Below are 21,744 nucleotides of genomic sequence, written 5' to 3'. Positions count from 1 at the left end.
TCGTCACGGACAATGGCAGTAACTTTACATCCCACGAATTCAAAGATTATTGCAAAGAAGTGGGTATCAAGCTGCACTTTGCGCCAGTTGCAATGGCATCAAGAAACGCCTGTTGGGACCACTGGAAAAAGCTCGGCATACCTGGCCCGAAGAATTACCAAGTGTGCTGTGGAGCATCCGAACAACACCAAATACAGCGACACAAGAAACCCCGTTTTTCCTGGTCCATGGAGCAGAGGCAGTACTACCAATAGAAATAGAGCACGACTCCCCTAGAGTCACAGAGTATAATGAAGAAACCGCCAAGATAGCATTGGAAGACGACGTAGACGCACTCGACGAAGCTCGAGACGAAGTATTGTCAAGGGTAACCAAATACCAACAAGACTTGAAGAATTACCACAGTCGACGTTTGCGGCCAAGATCTTTTCAGGTGGGAGACCTAGTTCTTCGGCTCACGCAAAAAAGTCATGAAAAACTCGAGTCACCATGGCTTGGTCCCTATATTGTCACGGAAGTAATCGGAGGAGGAGCATACAGGATAAAGGACAAGAAGACAGGGGTGGAGGAGCAAAACCCCTGGAACGTGGCGCAACTCAGACGGTTCTACGCCTAGAGCTAAAATATAGTCCTTGTAAAACTTCAATGTACTGAAACGCCCACGAGTTTTCAGACGCACTCTTTTCCTTTTTCGGGGCACCGAGTGGGGCCGGGAAAGCTTTTTAATGAGGCGGGCTCGTGGTGCTGCAATATAATAAAGATAGTGTCAATATAACTTTTCTTTCTCGACATGCTCAAATCTCCGACCCGACGAATTTCAATATAGTTCCTCGCATAAAAGAAAGCCTCGCCTTGGTATTAAAATACCTCGTGAGTCAATAAAAATACAAAATAGTACTAAATAAAGAAGCTCGGGGGCTGATATTCGCCAAAACTACATATTATTGCCTTGGTTCAAAACCTCGCATTATACAAATACAGTGAATAGCCACCGAAAACACTCGGGGGCTAGACAAATATAGAAATATAATGTTTGCTGCACAATACAATCATAATCATAATTTACAAGGAGGAATTGTCTACCAAAGGAAAATAATCAGTCATGATTCAATATATCATCAAGGGTAACTCTGTTCTCTTCAGGAGCAGCGCCAAGAAAATCAGCATAATGACCGTCCGCAAAAAAGTCGGCATCCATCCGAAGAAGGTCTTCAATCATTTCTTCAGCTATAGGCAAAACCTTCGTGTTAATACGATCAACACCAACTCTTCGCCGCCGTACCTTCGTGTGAACCTTTGCAACAACTTGGGTCAAGTCAAGCTTTGAGTGGCAGATCTGAAGCATGATAAGGGCAAATCTGGCGCCGGCTACCAGTTGAGCTTTGACAAAGTCATGGATCCTGTGAGCATCCTTAAATTTCTCCATTAACTCGAGAAGAGTTTTTGGTTGAATGTTCCGAGGAAACATAGAGTTATAAACCATAGACAAGGTCTTCGTACAGAAGTCAAGGAAGTCGCGAGTTTGAGAGGCGCGATCCTGAAATCTGACAATTTGGCGGGTCCTCTCTGGGGTAGCCCAAAACAAAGAACCGTGATCAAGGGAAAGGTTAACAAGGAGGTTTGCCCTAGTATTTACCCTCTCATCTTCGGCAACAGCATCAGTAAAGGAACCTATTAAAACAAAGGAGCAGAAAGATTTAAGAGACATAGCATGAAGATGGAAGATATCGAGGGTAAAACAAGCATACCCGACATATCCGCACTGGCTTCATTCATTAACTCGAGCATGAAATTCTCTCGAGTAGTCGCCTTCTCAGCCTCGGAAGTAGCAATCTCCCTAGCAGCCATGGCCTCGCGAGCTTGTTGAAGTGAAATTTTTTCGGCTTCAGATGACTTACGAGACTTTTCCAACATCACAAGTGTTTGCTTCTTCGCATACTGGAGTTGCTGCCGAAGTTCATCTAATTCTTGCGGCAAGGAATCTTCGGCAGGTGTGGTGTCAGCAAAAGCTCTCCTTGAGCGAGAAGAAGAAGGCGAAGTATTGGAAGGACCAGGAGCTGGCGTATAATTGTCAAAAATCAACTGGAAAAAAGAAATATTTCGACATCAATCACTGAGTAAAGATAGATTTCCATTCATTCCCATAATATATACATGTCTATTACAAAAGAAGGACCTTCTAGAGACCTATCGAAGCGATTATCGCCAAAGAACACTACGGCGACAATACCAAAAGAAAGAGGTACGCTAAAAAGAAAAAAGCAAAGATGCATTCAACTAGACCTCCGGCCTTGATGAGCTAGGAGTCGAAGACGGTTTGATCCCGAGATAGGCCAGGATTTTCTTCGTGTTGGGCTTAGCTGCCTTAATCAACGACTTCCACCTCGATTGCTCTATCTCGCTCGGTGTCGCCAACTTTCGCCCGGTCGATAGTTTGTCGGCTATCGGCAACCAAAGCAACGAGTGTTTTCAACGGCGACCTTCATATTCTCATGACGCACCTTCAGCCCAAGATCTTCTGGTGGATCAAAGCACTTGGCCAGATTAAGGAAAGTTGCGGGTTCCTCTTTCTTTGGGAAGAAATAGGGAAAGAGCCGCGACAGCCCTGCTTTAGCGTGATCAATGCCTTCGCGTGCCTCTGACAGAATGGTAAGGCCTTAAGCGAGAAGTTGCACCAGTATCCCGAGATCATGTCCAGGGACGTGATCTTGAAGTAGGTTTTTGCGGATTGCCACTAGAGCAGTTAACTAGTACCTGATCCGTCAGATGAACTAGCCCCAATTACCATTATCCCTGTACAAAATAGAATTTTATATGGAGAAATATAAAAGAGTTAAAGCTCTCGAATAAAAATAAACGATGGAGATTTTCCCCGACTCTACGATTCAAGCAAAATCTCGGGGGCTACTGACATAGGCATCCCAAATGGGCCTGCTAAAGATAGTACCCGGGGTTTAATGGAGGCCCACTACCCGAAGAATAAGAAGATTCGAGAGCCCAAGATATATTAAGGAAAATAGAGTTGTAGTAGGAAGTGTTATTTGTAATCTGGCGGGATGAGTTAGAAACCGTCCCGGACTCTGTAACTTGTACAAAACGAAACCCTCGGCTCCGCCTCCTATATAAAGGGGGAGTCGAGGGACGAAGAGATCATCGAATCATTGTTCAAAAACCCTAGTTTTCATAATCGTCGAGTACTTTTCGGCTGAAACCTTCGAGATCTACTTGCCCTCTACTTCTAACTAAACCCTAGCCTATAACCCGTAGGCATTGACAAGTTGATACCTTGTCATCATGTCCACGACCATTGCGGCCAAGTGGAGCCCAACCGCGAGGACGATCACCACGACCAGGGGCTTCATCAGCATCTTCATTTTGTTGTCGCTGTTGATTTGTAAGATTCTCAACAGACATTGTCAAAGTTCGAAGAGTGCGTTGAATATCCGTCATTTGATCTTGCATTGTAGTGACGGTCTCATTAGTAGCATCCAACTTTTGGGAGATCTCTTGGACCGTCCCTTTAAGCCCATCATCCTGAGCGCGGAATTCACGTCGCATCTCATTACGAAGAGCCTCAAACTCCCTCCATGTGATGAGATCTGCAGCACTCTTATTTTCCTGGTTAACAAGTTTTTGATCACTAGCAGACATCGTTAGTAGAGTAGTGCACTAAATCAAAAATATATGGTGGTACTCTCACAACTCACTCAAAGCTGATAAGAAAAGGAAATCTTACCGCTCCAAAGTGAATTAGTATTACTTCTTGTAGTAACAACTAGGGCACTGATGTAGCGAAGCGAATATCAAGGGTATAAGAACAAATCACACGGCAAAGCAGGATATATGTGGAGCTGTAGGTAGGCTACCTATTTGCACCAATAACAAGCTCTAGCGCTGACCGTAGACAACCAATGATACTCACACAAGGCGATATAATGGGGCAATGCAACTATATGGAGGAAAGGTTGCAATGCACTAGAGAGACGCTAGCAAAGCTCAACGAGACAGGCACAAGATTGCTCAACTATAGGTGCAGTAAAGTAAACTTAGGCCTTCACTTGATTCTTCTAGCACTTCACTTTTCTTTTTGGATTTTTCTATTTTGTATAACACGCAGCTATGTAGCTCTTTTTGCTTCTTTTCAATTTTCTGTTTTTTTTACTCAACTCCTTGATAACACGGCCAACAAGATATGCAAAGCACCAAACCATAATGAGCAGCCTGTCGAGCGGTAAAACTAGTCTCTTCTGGGGAAGTTCCTAGTCACTTATATCGAAAGGTTGTGGCTATGGTTAGGACAAACACACTGTATGCTATGTGGACTCGGAGTAACAATAACTAAAACTAGATGATTATAGAGACTCAAACCCTAACAATACTAGATGTAGGAAAAAGATACGCAAAAACAACTACGAAAAACAACTAAAACTTGAAATTAGTGCAATCTAAGGTATGGCAAACCCTAACCCTAATTTTTTTGGCTTTTTCTGGATAGGAAACACTCACAACTCAACTATGGGGTGGATTGTGGATGGCTTACCGAGGAAACCCAAGAATCTGATACCAAGATGATAAGGGGTGGCCCGATCTTCTCAGTAAGCAACGGTGGTGATGATGATCACGGGGTGATTGCAGCGGAGGTAACTTGATGAAGTGGATGATAACTTGTATGACGCAACGAGATCTCTCGATTGGTCCCCGTCGCCAATGCAACAGCTCTCAACCCCGCAAGATATTCACAACTCCACACACTTGCGCACGTAGCCGCCGACCACGAAGCGGTAAGTTGCAACCGTCTAATTCCCAATGGAACAGACGAGATCACACAAGACTTTTCAGATCTACACAATATCAAGCAATATGGTGTAGGGGATTCAATAGCTTTTGCAGAGCAAACAACTAAGAACTAGGGTTTATCTTAAACGTGGTCTAAAGCAGCTAGGGGGGCGTCCTGGGCACTTATATAGGCGTCCGGGACGACTTCTGGTCCAAAAGATACAAGAATAACCGACCCAGAATAAGTCTGGTCGAGACAGACTCGGACACCGCCGGTCTGGAGGCCGGTCGACCGGGCCTGGGGCCGGGCTGGCCGGTTCAAACCGGGCCAGGGACCGGGTTCCAACCGGGCGGGGAAATTGTGGCGCAGCAACATCCCCGGTTGGCATTAGCGTGGCGCCCGGTTGGCGCCGGGGCGGATCCGGCCTACCGCTCGGTCGGACCGGGCCAGGTACCGGGCGCGCCGGCGTGGCGGCCAGTCTGACCGGGTGCTGGGCCGGCCTGGACTTCGTCTTCTCCTCTCGCGCATGCCTCCCGCTCCTCCCTCGCGCGTCCATGAGATTTCTTCATGTCCAGCTCCTTGTCCAGCTCCACGTTCATCTTCACGTCCAGCTGCTCTTTTCCTCCTCGTGCGATGCTTGTCTCCTCTTCATACCTGATGATACATAAGTAATGGGACTTAGGTAGTATAAAGTTCTGATCAATCAAAATATCGTTTAGGAACAAGTTCACCTGTTGTTTAAGTAGCTTCGCACGAGCCCTTGTAATAGGTCCAATCCGAACTTCATTGGACTTGAGCTTCACAGCAGGTTCATCTTCAGTTTGTAATGACGGAGGTGGTAGTGTGGTAGGGTGTCCTCATCATGAAACTTTGCAGAAATAGATAAAATTCATTTTAGCTCAGAAAAATATAAGTAATATATCAAAATGCTCACAAAAATAAACTCTATTCAAATAAAATATAAAATAAAAATGTGTGTCAAAATAAAAATTCACTTATTTTTAACTTTATTAATTTGCCTTTTCATTTGTTTAAAAACACAATTTGAATTCAATAATTAGTGAAGTTTCAAAATTAAATTTTAACTATTCAGTAACTAAGTAAAATTTTAAGATTAATTTTCTTTATCTTAATTGCATCCACTTAAATATTAGTGATAATTCATAAACCCTAATTTGCATATTACTATTTTCTATTTTTTTAAATAGTAATAACTCAAGAAAATATTAAAAGCCAATATTATTTTGGTAGCCCAACAATTGTTTACCTAAACATCTTTAGTTAACAAGTTAAGTACTTTAAACCTAATAACAATTATTAAACCCTAATTTCTAAATTAAACCTAAATAAGAGTTACCTTAATTATTAATTCTTGTGAAAATTAATAAAATGCCAAAGCATTAATTTTGTTTCAAAGTAATTAGTAACCACACCTTTGTTGACAATTATCAGTTTAAGAGTTGTATCATAATTTAGAAACCCTGGTTCTCATTTAAGTAAGACATTGGTCCCATTATTTTATGTGATCATTCCACATTAAAATCAACTCTAAAACCCTAGTTATGTGTCACATGTGATCATGTGAGATTTACTTGACATATAGAACCGTAATAAGCAACAATTGAATGCATGCTTATGATCCACTAGCATAAAACCAAGTCACATGAGATTATCATTTCATGTCCCTATTCTTAATTAAAACCTATATGATTCCCTAGTATCACTTAGGAGCAAACCCTAACTTGTTAATTGGATTAGTACCATTGATCACCACTCCTATATACCATACCATTAGGATCAACCTCAACCATCAAACCCTAGTAGAACCATAATGATGGACCCTAGTACCAACCTTGTGTAATAATTCACAACACATGTTCCTATCCCACTAAACCCTACTTAAGGATCATAAACCACTTATCTTGGAAGCCATTAGTGATTCCTTAGTGAAACAAATAGGAAGTTATAGTACACCCTAACCATAGTATCACCTTGAACCATCCTTTGATAGGATGTCTAGGAGAAACCATAGTAATAAACCTGCCAAGACTTGTTGCATATAGATCCATTCCAACTAAGAACTAACTAGTCTCGAATAGTAAACTTAATTGAATCTAATAGTAAACCCTATAAGTCATAGCTCCTATTTAAATTAGTTCTTATTCTTATTAACCCGTTCTTCAAAAGTTATTCTTTTGAAGTACAAATGTTAATCAAACCATAGAAGCCCTAGTTCTTATTTGAAGTACTTACTATTTCTCAATCAACATGTTCTTCAAAATTTATTCTTTTGAAGTATAATATAAGTAATCATCAACCATGTCTTGTAGGAATTAAAGTTGACATCTGTTCTTTACATATTATTTCACTACTATCCTTTGTGTGTATGATTGTTATGATGCATTATATCACTTGTTTATGTTCTCATATCATCAACCCTAATAAGAACCATGTTTGAGAACCATAAAAGTGCAACACACCCTAAATCATCGAGGTTAGGTTACGCTCGGGACGATTGCATCTCATACTATGCATTATAGCATCTTTGCCAGTTCTTTAAACATTGTCCTTACCGAACGATGATGGTATTTCAACATTTGGAGTTCTCACGTATCGAAGCTTTTGCCTGCATAATCTTGCAGTCAAGAAAGGCAAGTTCATCGCTTGCTCATGTCACTTGATTATTTTTATCAAACTATATGCAAAGTACTATACTTATCACTCTTGCATTGAAAAGCAAAGTATTATTTTACAATTATGAATATGACTATGTGGTGGGCAATGGAACCATGGTATATGTTGATTGGTGGAGGTTCCATTGCATGGGTACTACTCATCTAGGACTAAGTACCAATGTCGTCCAGTGGTTCTAGCGCCGTACATATCGCGTTGACCATAAGATCTATAATGGATCTGTGGAAGCCAGCTGTATCTTTTCCCTCTTGCATATCAACGGACCTGGTGGAGCCTGGCTGGGTGTTGGAGATAACACTGCAGTAGGTTGGGAAATCCTTTAAAATCCCCATCCCTGTGGATGAGAGGCTCTATCGTCTATGAGGGATTGTCCATAGTACACCGGGGGGTAAAGCCGTATGATCGGGAGATGTCTACTGGGGGTGTACGGATGGACAAAAGGGTGGGTATGCAAGGTCGCGGAGAAGGCGGTATTTGTCTTGGATCTTACACCTGGCCTCACACCAAGGAAGTGTGGACGGGAAAGAATTCGCCTGGTTGGCAACAAGGATAAGGTCTCTTATGGGAAAAGTAACGCACCTCTGCAGAGGGTATCAAACTGTGGCAGTCACTCCCTGTTCCGGGAAGGGAACTACGAACGCGGCAGGAAAGGAACTCCGTGAAGTTATGTTCAACCTGTGAAGACTGACGGGCATAGTTTTCAGAATAAAATAAACCTTTTGAAGAAATGTTTATGAAAACTTGCATTCGCCTATGACTTCCTGGTCTATGGCTATAGCTAGTACATGATACACCTATTTCCTAATATGAACTTGCTGAGTACGCTCGTACTTATTCCCTCCCATTTGAACCCCCTTCTTAGATCAAGGCACCGAAGGAGAAACTACCGTGGAACTCGAAGACAAAGGAGTCAACTGCAACAAGATGAAGAATCCAAGCAAAGAAGTCAATGAAGTCAACTTCTGCAGCAACTAGAGTGAAAACTTAGACTAGTAATAGAATGAAACCTTTCCCTAATCCTAGCACCTAAGTAGCTAGATTTCTATAGCAAGCCTAGTATCTCTAGAGATAGGGATAACAATAAGATAGACTACGAGTCGTTCTTCTGGAGCTTTATTTGAAGTTTTACCTCACTGTAAAGTAGGAGGCTGTGTTGATCATCTGTAAACAGTTTGTGTATCCTTCTATAGACATGCCTTGGACTCGCATATGTTTCTGTTGTACCACTCTGAGGGATGTAATATGAGTGGAACGGTGTTTCACTTGTGTTATGTCAACGACTTGTGTACTACACCATGCACTGGTACGCTGGGTCATCACATGCACTCCACATCTTCCACCTTCGTGTGGTATCACCCCTCCTTCCCGACTCTCCCCTTCTTCTCCCCCCGCCAACGGACCTCTGCCATCCGCTCCTCATCAGTGTTACCACAACACACAAGCCAAGCATGAGGTATTGCAAGGAAGGGGTTAAGCCAACGTCTCCTTTGGCATGTGTGACTCAGCCCTGGCCTGCTCTCTCCTGGACAGACTCGAACAGGGTGGTTACAGAATACAACAAAGTTGGGCAAATTGAGGAGAAGTACATGGAGGTTGTGTGAGATGGGACTAGAGTCAAGTGGCGTGTTTGCTGGTAGAATCAACAACTACACTGAAGAAGAGGCCCAAGGAGAGGATACTGATGAGAAGGACACGACATCGCTGCGCATGCAGACCCGGAGGCTCTCAGGTGGATGAAGAGGTCAGCTTGTTATTGCTCTATTCATAATGGCTCACTCCTGAAAGATACTTTTCATATACTGTTGTAAAAAAATTGGGTAGTACCAAATGGATGCTAACCAACTATGGCTAGAGTACTATACGGTAAGATGTTGCTCTTCATATTATTGTAGTTCTTACTGAATTTTTTGAAGGAACTATGTGTAGACTCTGGACCGGAATCACTATATTCTGCATCATGTCCTTGTAGGATTGGCGTGTTAGAGAAGTCAATCCATCATTTCAGTGAACGCGAAGCAGAAAATGTGGCGGATCAAGAAATCAGTGTTGCATTTCACTTTATTAATGAAAACAGTCATAGATAAGATAAGCATGCTAAGCAAATAATTATAGTTCTTCAACAAAATTATAATCAAATGATGCTTGTCTGCTCATGCTAATCATCCAACATAAGCATCTTAAAATGTTCCTTCTCTGTAGAGACGCTAGAAACTAAATATCTAATCCACATGCATAATTTTGATACAAGTTTTAGGGTGATTGGCATTTTTAATAACCGTTTATCTGCCCCGATCTAACGGTGATAATTAGACGGAACCAAATTGATGGAACCGGAACCGCGGGACCGGAACCAAAATTTGTGGGACCGGAACCTCAAATATAATTTACCAACATTATAAAAAACAAACGTCCGTTTGAATGGCCGAAGCATCTGATTAGTGTACACAAATCTTAAAGCGACAAATAATTCATCATATTTACACATATCTTAAATCTGCCCGGTGTAGATAAAAAAAAACCCACCTCATATCAGTACTATCCGCTCGTCTCTCTCACTCTCTCCACAGCCGCTCAGTATCTCTCACTCTCTCCACAGCTGCGACGCAGGTGACGGTGAGGGGACGGCGACGGAGTCCCGGCGATCCCCGCGACGGAAGGGATGGCGAGGGTACGGCGGCGGCGGGTCTCTCCCGGCCATCTAACGGAGGGGAGGGGAAGGGGACGGACCAGCCTGCCCCGGCGATCCCCGCGACGCAGGTGACGGTGAGGGGACGGCGACGGAGTCCCGGCGATCCCCGTGACGGAGGGGACGGCGGCGGCGGGTCTCTCCCGGCCATCTAATGGAGGGGAGGGGAAGGGGACGGACCGGCCTGCCCCGGCGATCCCTTCGAGGCAGGGGAGGAGACGGCGGCCATCCGTCGGAGGGGAAGGGAAGGCGAAGGGACCGGCCTGTCCCAGAGATCCCCGCGATGGAGGGAGGTGAAGGCGACGAAGGGGATGGGACGGTGGGAAGCGCTTGTCGCCGCGGCTGAGGAGGGGAGGAGCGGCGGCAGCGACGTTTGTAGAGGCCGGAGAGGGGAGGAGCGGTGGCTGCGGCGTGTAACGTGACCGGCGAGAAGAGAAGCGGTGGCGGCGGCGGGTGGCTGTCGGCCGACGGAGCTAGGGGAGGAAGGAGTGGGCGGCGGCCTTTTCGGCGCAACTTCACATGCCCGGTAAGCCATCGATCATTGCCAAATGCCTGGTGACCTTAGTATAGCCTACTTCTGATGCCCTGTGCTTATCAGTATTTGATGTATCTCCAGTATTTGATTTATCTTCGGCGTTTCTTCTGATGCCCTGTGCTTATCAGGATACAGAAGGTATGATTGTTCTGATATCGTTAGCTACATGGGTGGTGTGAACTGTGGCAAAACGACAATGACAAGAATCTGAATGCACTTAAGAAGCATAATCTTGTAAGGTTGTCCTCCTCCGATGGCGATTTACACAAAAATAACCCAAAAGTGAAAGAAAAGCACAGACTAACCCTCCAGCGAAACTATTTCACCAATCTAACCCTTTTGTGTGGCGCCCCTCCCACGGGCGCCACACATGCCCATGTGGCTCCCCTCCTGCCGGCGCCACTGTCCCAGCCGACGTGGCCCCCTCGCCGCTGAGCTGGTGCGCCCATCCAACGTGGCAGCATGTGTGACGCCCCTCCCAACGGCGCCACACATGCACTTGGAATTGCCCAAAACATACTGTGAGACAAATCCTCTGGGACTTAGCCGTTTTGCGAGGCTCGATGTGTGGCGCCGATGCCATGGGCGCCACACTAGCCTGTGTGGCGCCGATGCCACGGGCGCCACACATAGAGGCTCGCGAAAACGGCTAAAGACTTATCGTCCGGAGCCCCTGGATGTTTTCGACCCAATAGTTCATATAAGTTGGCATGTGTGGCGCCGATGCCACGGGCGCCACACTAGCACTTGTGGCGCCAGTGGGAAGGGCGCCACACATGGACTTGTGTTAAAAACATGAAAAATCCTACCAAACTCCAACAATTACGAGTACAACATTGGACACAACAAGTAGCAATTTCATGACATACACATATAACACTTCATAGGTCACATTGTAGCACGTAGATTCAAACAACAAGTAGCATTACAGACCATGGTTCGAAATGACATAGGGTTCACAAATCGATACTTATGAATATAGAGTTCACAACAACACGTAGCACATCCTAGTAGCGTCCTCGACGTGCCGTCCTCGCGGGCTGCTTCCGGACGGCCATCCTCTTCGTCCGCTGCCGTGGCTGTTGTTGCTGCTGCTCCTGCTGCTCCTGCTCCTCGTCCTGCTCCTCCTTCTCCTCCTCCTCCTCCTCCTCCTCCTCCTCATCTGAAGAGAACGGCTCGTCGTTCCTCATCCTCGACAAAGCTGATCTCCGCGGCGGCCCGTCATCCTCCTCAGTGACAACCTTCTTTCCTCGGTTGACATAATCTTCCGGAGTGTACCGGTTTGGAGCCTTGCCCCTTGGCTTCAACTGGTAAGCTGACCGTGGGGCTTGCTTGGAGGTATGCTTTGGAAGTATGCCTTGACTCAGAATTAGGTCGTCCTCAGGAGGAATCTTCACAAACATGAACACATGAGATTAAAAAAGTTGAAATTAGTAAGAACATGTTTGACAGCAACAAAATAGTCCATACCTGCGGTTCTTCAGAAGAGGAGGATGTAGGGATTTCGCCTTCGCGGCAACCTAGCAAGTTCGCTAACCGCCGCATCTTTCGTGCAGTGTTCTGCGTCATGGAACTCATGGTTACAAAGCCACCAGAACATAATAGCGTACATTCAAAGTTGGTAATCATACCTTAATGAAATGCATCAACGGTCCGACAGGCTTTTCTTCTCTACCGCTCTGGTCCCATATAATCTCGCACTCCTGAGCTGTTTTTTGGATCTCCTCCCGCTGTGACAAACATAGCATACACAATTTAAGCGAGCACATGGAAATCTAGATGATGTACTATTTAGTGAGAGAATCCATTACCACGAAGTTCAGCTCGGAAGCAATAGAAGTCGATCTCCCTTTGTGAGCAAAGGTGTCGTGCTGGCTTTGCCCAACCTCATCGAACTGGATGGGGTCGTCCAAGATCTCCTCAGGATAGCGTGCTTAACTAACTCGATACGAGTGTTCTCATGGAACCACTGGAGGTAGTTGTTGAAAGCGGCCAAGTCGTGAGGCACAATCTGCTCAGGGCCAGCATTCCGTGCCGCTTCCAAATAGTGTTGGAACGCTGCGATGTGGCCGCTATGATGGACTGGCCAATTTGTGATCTTCCTCTGCCGCTGCCTATCAAGCCTGCAAGAATCAACAAGTTAGTTTGTACCTCTTCTATCAAGAATCTTCCATCGCATGATTCCAGAAGTTTACCTATGAAGCGCCTTGTCCGTGTCTTGCCACAGTGGTGGGCACTCCTGATACAGCCCAAACTGTCTCATCACTCTTTGCGGCTGGTGGTGTTCAACAAGCCACATGCATATGAGTGGGCAGCGCATACGCCAGAACCGCGCCTCCTCCGTGCACTTGTGGTTGAGGTCAGCCATCCCCGCGCCAATACGGTAGTAGCTACCATATGGCTCCCATTCCACATGCAGCATACAAATATTTAGAACATGCCAGTAGAATCAATCAAAACTAGGATTGCAACTCCGCAGTGATCGGTTACCTGCTCAGCGGTAAGAGTGTCGAACTCCGCAGTGTACTGCCTGTACATGACCATTGGATCGCTCGTCATCTCCGAGACATTGTCCCAAAGGTATGCCCAAGTGGGCTCCCGATCAGGAAAGTGAGGGTGATGAGGCCATGGCCTCTCGGTGAGTGTCCTAGGCCGCCCAACTGATAGGCGGTCCCAGCTCCATACGGAAAGTAGGAGCATGCATCCACCAATACCGCCGCTCCCGGTCCTCGCTCCCAGTCCTGCGACAAGCTTCGTCCAACTGCGTACATAAGACATTTGGTTACTACTTTGTCTAGCACACTACTATAGGAAAATAGTACATAGAACAAATCATCACCTGCCGGTAGAGGTAGACAAGTGCCGCTGTTCCCCAACTCCACCGGTTGTCCAACACCGTAAGCGCCTTCAGCCAACACCAATGGGCCAGCTTCCCCCCACTGTCAGGAAAGAGAGTCCTCGAAATCATGTACCATAAGTACACGCGGGCGTACGTCCTCCGAGTGTCCTCGTCGGCCTCTTCCGGGCATTCTCCAAAGTTAGTCCTGATCCATTCGAAAGACGCACCGGCGGGAACTCTCTTCTTTGGTTCTGTTGGCAGCGGAGGAGCCCTGCCAATAAGCGCCTCCATCTGCTGGCGCCACCCATCGAAGCTGTGTTCATACACGGTGGCTCGCCCCGAATAGGTAGTCCAAGGATCATGGAAACATCCTGGAGAGTAGGGGCCATCTCGCCGGCCCTCAAGTGGAAGGTGTGAGTCTCCGGCCTCCACCGGTCGACAAGGGCGGTGAGTGCCGAGGGGTTCATGTGTGGCCCCCACGGCTTACAAGGGATATGAACGGCATAAGACCGGTAGGCCGGATGAACTCCGTGTACCTCTCGTCATACGGTATATCCGCTGTGCCATGGTAACGAATCTTCAAAGGGTGAAGATCCGTTCCCCTCTCCGTCATATGAACAGCCCGGTGCATCCTGTCGTACTCTTCATCCGAAGCCACACCATCCTACATGTTTACACAACCATATTATGAGTCATTCCACTAACAAAAATGAGCAACACATACATGAGAGTTCATATCCAAATACATGAGAGTTCCATACATACACACATACATTCATATCTAGGGTTCCAACAAATATTTGGTTCAAATATGAGTTATTCCATCAAAAATAGTAGACATTTCAAGACATACATACATAGAATTTGAACACATACATAGCCATTTTATATCTACATAGCCAAATCTAGGGTTCATATCCAAATCCACCAACATATCCAAATCTAGGGTTCATATCCAAATCCACTAACATATCTAGGGTTCCTACACATACACATTCAACACTTACATAGCCATTTTATATCTACATAGCCAAATCTAGGGTTCATATCCAAATCCACCAAATCCACCAACAATAGTGGACGAATCAGAGGGAATCGAAGGGGAATACCTTGAGGAATGGAGGAGGAAGGACTTGGCCGGATAGATGTGACGATTCCTTGGTCGATTTGGTGGGGGGGGCCGAAGGGGAGGCGGGCGGCGGCGGTTGGGGAGAAGAAGCAGAGAGGAAGAGAAAGAAGAAAGAGAGGGTCGGGCTGGGCGCGGGCGCGGGCGCCACACTTAAGTGGATGTGTGGCGCCCGTGGCATCGGCTCCACACAGGCTAGTGTGGCGCCCGTGGCATCGGCGCCACACATCGAGCCTCGCAAAACGGCTAAGTCCCAGAGGATTTGTCTCACAGTATGTTTTGGGCAATTCCAAGTGCATGTGTGGCGCCGTTGGGAGGGGCGCCACACATGCTGCCACGTTGGATGGGCGCACCAGCTCAGCGGCGAGGGGGCCACGTCGGCTGGGACAGTGACGCCGGCAGGAGGGGAGCCACATGGGCATGTGTGGCGCCCGTGGGAGGGGCGCCACACAAAAGGGTTAGATTGGTGAAATAGTTTCGCCGGAGGGTTAGTCTGTGTTTTTCTTTCACTTTTGAGTTATTTTTGTGCAAATCGCCTCCTCCGATAGTTCTTTCCCCTGTTCTTGAAATTTTCAATTTTGGACTAATATTCTCTGATGCTTCTGTTACTGAACTTTTGTAATTCTGTTTCTAGGTCCAGGCCACTGGTGAGGACTTTTCTGTTGAGCCATCTGATGAGAGGAGGCCGTTCAACTACACATTTTTACAGTATGTAAGATGGCAGGTGCATGTGTTTGATCTAAGGTAATGTATAGCTGTGACTGGAGCAAATATCTTACTATGCTTACCACATTACCGATGAACAGAAAAATCAGAAGCCGTATGGTGAGAGCCCATCAAGATACAAAAAAGTGTGATTTGTACATTGTGGCAAATCATCATTTTCGAGGTGATGGTTACGATTAGAGTGACGAGGTAGGGTATATTGCCAATCTCGTGTTGTATCATTTTTTGCATGCATTATTTTTATATTAACTTTAATACTTTACTATGCTTTTCGCCAGGATGGTGATGATGGGTCGAATGATGAAGCCCCTTTTGGTGCCTGCCTCGATGTTGGTCAGAGTGGAAAGGACGAAGATAGATCATCGCCATGAACGAATATTATGTGTGCTTTTCATTTAAAATGATGAAGCTCCTTTTGGGTCGAATTATAGTGTGCTTACCATGAACGAATACAGGTTGTCGTTGATGATTTTGTGTTTTTTAAATTGTAATGTCCGAAAGTCTTTTTGGCTTTCGGTTAGGTGCCACTTTGGTCGTAAGGTTTTTTGCCTTTGGGTTACAGATGCTCTTATGTGAAGAAAAGACTTGAATAATCAATTTATTTTGCATGAAATAGTCAATTTATTTCACTACTAAAGTTACTTGCACTATGAGTAGTCTAACAATATTTCATCGGAAGTGCCACCACCTATTGATGCATTTATAAGAGTATAAGCATTTGCAAAAGTAAATGGTAGTACTGGCATAGCCAAAAATGCGATTGAAGAAAACAACTCCTTGATCCATACTTATGTGTTAAGAGTGTAAGTAATATCTGCTAATTGACTACTACATTAGGTAGTGCCATCTGTACGGCATTCGATCGTCCAAAACCCAGAGTTGCTACTGGCCAGATGCCCAGATATTCAGCTGCCTCAATCACGAATCACGACTACTGCGACTTATCTTCCTCGATCTGTACTATGAAACATCCTCCTCGCTGCTTCTTGATCGACTACTACACGCATTGTACCTGTCAGTGGACTTGCTGCCTGGAGGACTCTTCATATCTGCTCTCTTCCTCTTCATGTGCTTCTCTTCACGACAACCTTCGCGACTACACACAAATTTCCTCAAAATTATCTCCTTGTTGGCTTCATTCCACTCAACGTAGCTTCTCCGCATGCTAAATCCTTTCTCAAGAGCATAACTGTTGTAGAAATTGAATCCGTCTTCCTCGCGAACAAACGTCTTGATAACGATCTCATGGTACTCTTTACAATCCTCGCTCATATCAGCCATATCTTCCTGCATATCAAATACAAACTAACAATTCATATTTTTTATCACGGTACAAGTATAAAGCAGAAAAGACCGAGGACAATATTATACGTGAATCATTAACGATTTAAAAAAGATTGTATGTACAACTAGTCCTTACCTGATTATATACTACGATATAGAATGGTTAAGTTCATAGCTATAATGGTACCAGTCAAACAAAGCATCCGAGGCCATACACTTGCCATAAATATATAACTAGCCCTACCAGCAATATTGTATCTAGTGGTGAACATGTAATAGCAAGAAGCAACCAGGTTCAGTTTCATGCCAAACTGTTGATCATCTATTAAAAACTGGACTCTCGTATAGTTGATTACAGTATCGCGTTATCTTGCTGATTTATTTGCTGCCCACATATCTGAGCACATGGGTAAGCTGATACAGTGATACTTACGGTACTTTTCATGCATATTTGGAGAAAGCAGCATCAGACTGCTAACTTGTCACACATACATGGAAGATTTGTTTTGGCAGGCAATTCAAGGCTCAACGCATTTCTCGATTTTTTCAACCATTGTTACACATACTGGATAACTTGTCACACCTGATAATATTCATCCACACTTAAAAGAATCTTATAAGGGGAGCGGCGTTTTGGCTCCCGGGAGCATTTGCTCCCGGTTTTTTCGAAAAATTAAAACAAATCGAAAACTTGTCAAAAAATTCCGGAAAAAATCATGCATGTACCTGACCATGGCACGCACCACCGTGTAAAATTTCGTTGCAAAATGTCATTGTATGCGCCCTGGAAAAAAATGACAAATTTCTGACATGAAATGAGATCCAAAAATATGAATCTCAGATCTGCAAATTTGTCATTTTTGCCCAGGACGCATACGATGACATTTCGCAGCAACATTTCACAAGGTGGTGCGTGCCATGGTCAGGTACGTGCATGATTTTTTTCGGAATTTTTTGAAAAGTTTTGAAAAACAAAATTTGCTCCCCAAAAATCCGGGAGCAAATGCTCCCGGGAGCCAAGACGAATTTCCGTCTTATAAGCAAGTACTAACAGAGAAGACACAGTTACTCCCATGGTTCAACTACCAACTTAATGAAGAGGCAAGGTAACCAGAGAAAGAAAACAAAACATTTGGATATCACAGATTCGACTAGTACCAATTGTCACAAAGCATAATGCTGGCAAGTCTGGAACGCAACAACAATGTACATAATGTTCAGAGTCAGATGGACCACCGTCATCTGATTGTTCAACCTCTTGATGGTAGGACAAAAATCTTCTAGTGACAGCAGATTGTTTCATCATGAAGGGATTGGCTTTTCCATACAAAATGTACAATAATTTTTAGAAACTTTATCTTAGCACCTATGTGTGGCTATCTTACTAACTAGTACAGTCAGGACTGGCTCGTTGGATAGAAACGGCACAAGTCAAAACTCAAAAGCATGAATCACCTACTGGCAGCATGTCGTGTGCCTCTGTGGCCTGACCAAAGGAGAAGGAAAACATACAAAGCAAATGTAGAATGTTTACTCCAGGCAGAAAAATTGATCGGTTTATTTAAGGCACCCTAACACTTACTCAGAGTTTCATAGTATGACTGCAGGCACATGCAAATTTTACAGAAGTATCTGGAGAGCTTGTCATAACTGATAAGTAAAATTTGTCCAACTCTTCCAAATCATCTTATAAACAAGACAAGTCTATCACATAGTTATTATCACACATTCAGTTACCCATTGTGAAGCTAAACACAAGCAGTTAGACAATGAAATGCTGAAAGTATGGAAGATCACAATCTAGAAATGTTCAGAAGCACGGTTTAATCTAGAACATGCATGAACCGCAGTGCTAGAAGTAAAGAGAACGAGTATACAACATATTATTCTCTATTTTAAGAAAATGTGGCAGACAGATAGGGAATTTATATGTGTGGGATTTTTCAAAATAACAAATACATCCCAGGTTCTAGCAAAATATCAAAGCATCCAAGTGGATGTTTTCATAAACAATATATGGAATGATAGCTCAAAGTGTTCAGGTCGAAATTGTTAAAGACAAGAAAATAATTTAAATCTACATATATCATATAATGATATAACCACCTGGTACACACTATGTACCAGGTAGGACTTTAAAAATCTAGATATTGTGTTAATATAATTAACAATCTATAATTGCAACAGAAAAAGAAAAAACACTCGCAAAACTGACACCAAGTTTCAGACTTCAGAGAACGCAATGGGTGCACTTGCATGGCAAGAATCAAGCAGGTTCAGTTTCAGCAGATGTTGTACACAGCAGATAGCTAAAGCATTGACAGACGGTGCCCGAAGAGGTCAAAACTAATCAAACAGCGGAGAATGATAGGGCTTAGTTCAGGGATTAAGCCAATGTATCAATATTGAAGGACGCCAACACTAACGATCATTCCTGTCACCATTGCCACATGGGCAGGCACCAGAGCTTGAGACCCTTACATTAGTAGTATAGATTTACTCAGTAATGTGCGTCGACCGGCCAACCCATCCAATGCTACAAGAGACTCCTTTGATGATACTTTGTGTGCAAATCTTAGTGTTGTACTTAATACTATGGTTCCGCAGTGAAGAACAAGCAATGTGCTGGTAGTAATGTACTACTATTTTTTATGAATCGGAGCTTACCGACATCCACAGAAGCGATGCTCCCGGTGATCCCAGCGACGCTCCGGCCGATTCCCGCTACCGAGGGGATGGGCCCGTGACTCCCCTGGTGATCCCCGTGACGGAAGGGAGGGGGCGGCGACGGAGATGACGGGGCAGTGAATCTCCAGGCGATCCCCGCGACGGAGGAAGGGGCGGCGACGACGGCTCTCGGCTGCGGCGGACAAGACGGGTCCCGCGACGGGAGCAGGGCGTGGCGGCTCGCAGCAGAGGAGAGGGGGTGTCGACGCTCGACGGAGAGGCCGGGGCTGTGAGTCCCGCGACGGGGGGAGGGGCGGCTGCTCGCGGTGGCGCCTCGCAGATGTGACGGAGGAGATGGGGGTGCGACGGAGAGGCCGGGGCCGTCAGTCCACGCGGCGGAGGCTGCGGGGCGACGGCGGCGGCGGCGGGGCGGCGGCGGCTGTCGCTCGGGAAGAACACGACTCGTTGACTCTGTTTCTGTTCTGATTTAGCCCGCAGCTTTTGATTTTGGTTTCATAGTGATGCGATGAGTTGGAGTCTAAAACGTCCGTTCAGAACTATAGTAGTATTATAGAAGTTACACGAAAATTATTATTGATTTAATCAACAGTCACGAAAAATTAGATTAGACGGAACCACAATTCGATAAGACGGAACCAAAGTTCCGTGTCAATCACCGTAAAAGAGCTCTAATTTTGAATGATATGTATTATTGAAATCCTCTCAATGTCCCTATAATATATATTTGCAGGCATAAGCAAGTGCGTGTGTGCTTGCCCCCCTCCAGAGCGCTCCACGATAGCTAGGTGGAGGTTGCTGATCGGGCGAAGCAAGAAACGCGTCAGGGAAAAAACAAAGGAGAAGGAGTGCGGCGCAGAAGGAGTGACGCGTATGGGAATCTTTCGTCTGGAGCCCCGCGCCGGTGGGGCGCGCCGGACTCGCATGACGCATCCTTCCTGCTCTCTTTGCCCAATAATTGACTCTTCCGCTCGTCCAGTTCTTGCAATTCATCGGCCTGCTGCGCCGTCGCGCGCGCTCTCTCTCTCTTCGACGATATCACAGTCTCAAACTCGCCACCGCCGCTGCCACCATCTTCATCTCGGCTTCGTGTGTCGCAACAACCCACCCAAAGGAGACCGAACAGGGGAAAAGGTGGGGCGATTTGGTGGCGGCGGCGTCCTCGGTGTTGACAGCATCAACCCCCACAACGGTCGCAGCTAGGGACAGTGGCGACGAAATTGGAAAACGGCGGCGACCTGCACCGCGCCCCTCCGGCAATGGTAACCTCCCGCTCACCTCTCTCCTCTGCTGCTCGTTCCCTGTTGGTGCTGCTGCACTTCAATTGATTGATTTTGGACATTGATTATTGCCCTACCTTTCTTTCTTATTGCTTTTCATTTTAAGCAGCGATACCAACATCTTGGGGTTGCATAGTGTGTTGAAGTTAACCACATCTCTCCGGCGACGCTACCTCCTCCTCGCGTTGCTCCACTTGACGGCGTCCAGTTGATGAGTTACCGACGGCAGCCCTGAGCTCATCCCCGTCCCGACGCCAGATCCCTCAGATCCCAGGCCGTCTTGCTCCTCCTCCCTTGGGCCGGCGGCGCTGCTCAGCCGATAGGAGGCGAGAGAAGGCGGTCCATTGTGCTCCTCTTCCCCTAGGTCGCCCATGCCCTGTTCGATATTGCTGCCAGCGCGCCGAAGAGGAGACCAGTGGATGGCAGCACCTCATTTCCTTCTACACCTAGGTAACCTCGCCCACCTCCGTTCTCCCTTGAAATTGGCCTTTTATCCTTACTCTCGTCAATATCCTGGATCAAGATACTCAGGTCACAGAGATATATATCTTTGTTGAGATGTTGTGTAATTAGTTCTGAATTCTGAAGGTAATTACCAATGCCCGGCTTGATTCAAGAAATTGTTTATTCCAGGGGTACTTGCATAAACTGAGCCAGTGGACCTCATTTCTATTTTGACGAGGTCTTTTTTCTCTGCTGTTTTAAGTGAACTGCTTTGATCCAAAGCTTGATTCACATGGCTTGGAAATGTAGTTAAGCTATGTTAATGATAATTTGGTCAAATAGTGGACAACTAGCTTTATTTGCTTCCTACAGTGAAGTAAATTTATGATCTTTGTCTGAGCCTGCAACGCTGAAAATTTTATACTACTAACAATATCTAACCTGTTCGTTATAGACCTGATGTTGTTTTGGTTTACATGCTCGGTATGTCCAATGCACTGAATTTTATATTGTTTTCCATTGATCTGGTTGTTGTTCTAGCTTCCATGGTCACTTGGTCTGTTATTCTTCGCAGCATTTCATTGATAACCTTTTCTAACTATGACAACAAGAGTGAAATTTGTGCAGCTCTTCATCACATTCAGGTAGATTGTGGGTATAAATCATAA

The 21,744-nt window shown here is 45.4% G+C and overlaps 1 protein-coding gene and 2 long non-coding RNA genes across 3 annotated transcripts; 2 read left to right on the top strand and 1 right to left on the bottom strand.

Moving 5' to 3' along the window:
- Window positions 1-10,665: 10,665 nt before the first annotated feature.
- Window positions 10,666-15,369, top strand: LOC124660658. The gene is made up of 3 exons (XR_006989919.1): window positions 10,666-10,683; window positions 10,821-10,931; window positions 15,292-15,369. It is a non-coding gene; the product is annotated as an uncharacterized LOC124660658 (long non-coding RNA).
- Window positions 15,370-15,479: 110 nt separating this feature from the next.
- On the top strand, window positions 15,480-15,825 carry LOC124668609. Its single transcript, XR_006991763.1, has 2 exons — window positions 15,480-15,572; window positions 15,662-15,825. It is a non-coding gene; the product is annotated as an uncharacterized LOC124668609 (long non-coding RNA).
- A 289-nt stretch (window positions 15,826-16,114) lies between these two features.
- LOC124665169 (protein FAR1-RELATED SEQUENCE 5-like) lies at window positions 16,115-19,515 on the bottom strand. The gene is made up of 2 exons (XM_047202570.1): window positions 19,335-19,515; window positions 16,115-16,670 (listed from the first exon to the last, which is right to left on the bottom strand). Exons 1-2 carry the CDS (start codon window positions 19,338-19,340, stop codon window positions 16,344-16,346), a joined length of 333 nt encoding a protein of 110 aa, XP_047058526.1. The 5' UTR covers window positions 19,341-19,515; the 3' UTR covers window positions 16,115-16,343.
- Between the last annotated feature and the right edge of the window lie 2,229 nt (window positions 19,516-21,744).

Source organism: Lolium rigidum, chromosome 6, assembly GCF_022539505.1.
Source record: "Lolium rigidum isolate FL_2022 chromosome 6, APGP_CSIRO_Lrig_0.1, whole genome shotgun sequence".
Classification (NCBI taxonomy): Eukaryota; Viridiplantae; Streptophyta; class Magnoliopsida; order Poales; family Poaceae; genus Lolium; species Lolium rigidum.
This window is presented reverse-complemented; position numbering and strand designations above follow the sequence as displayed.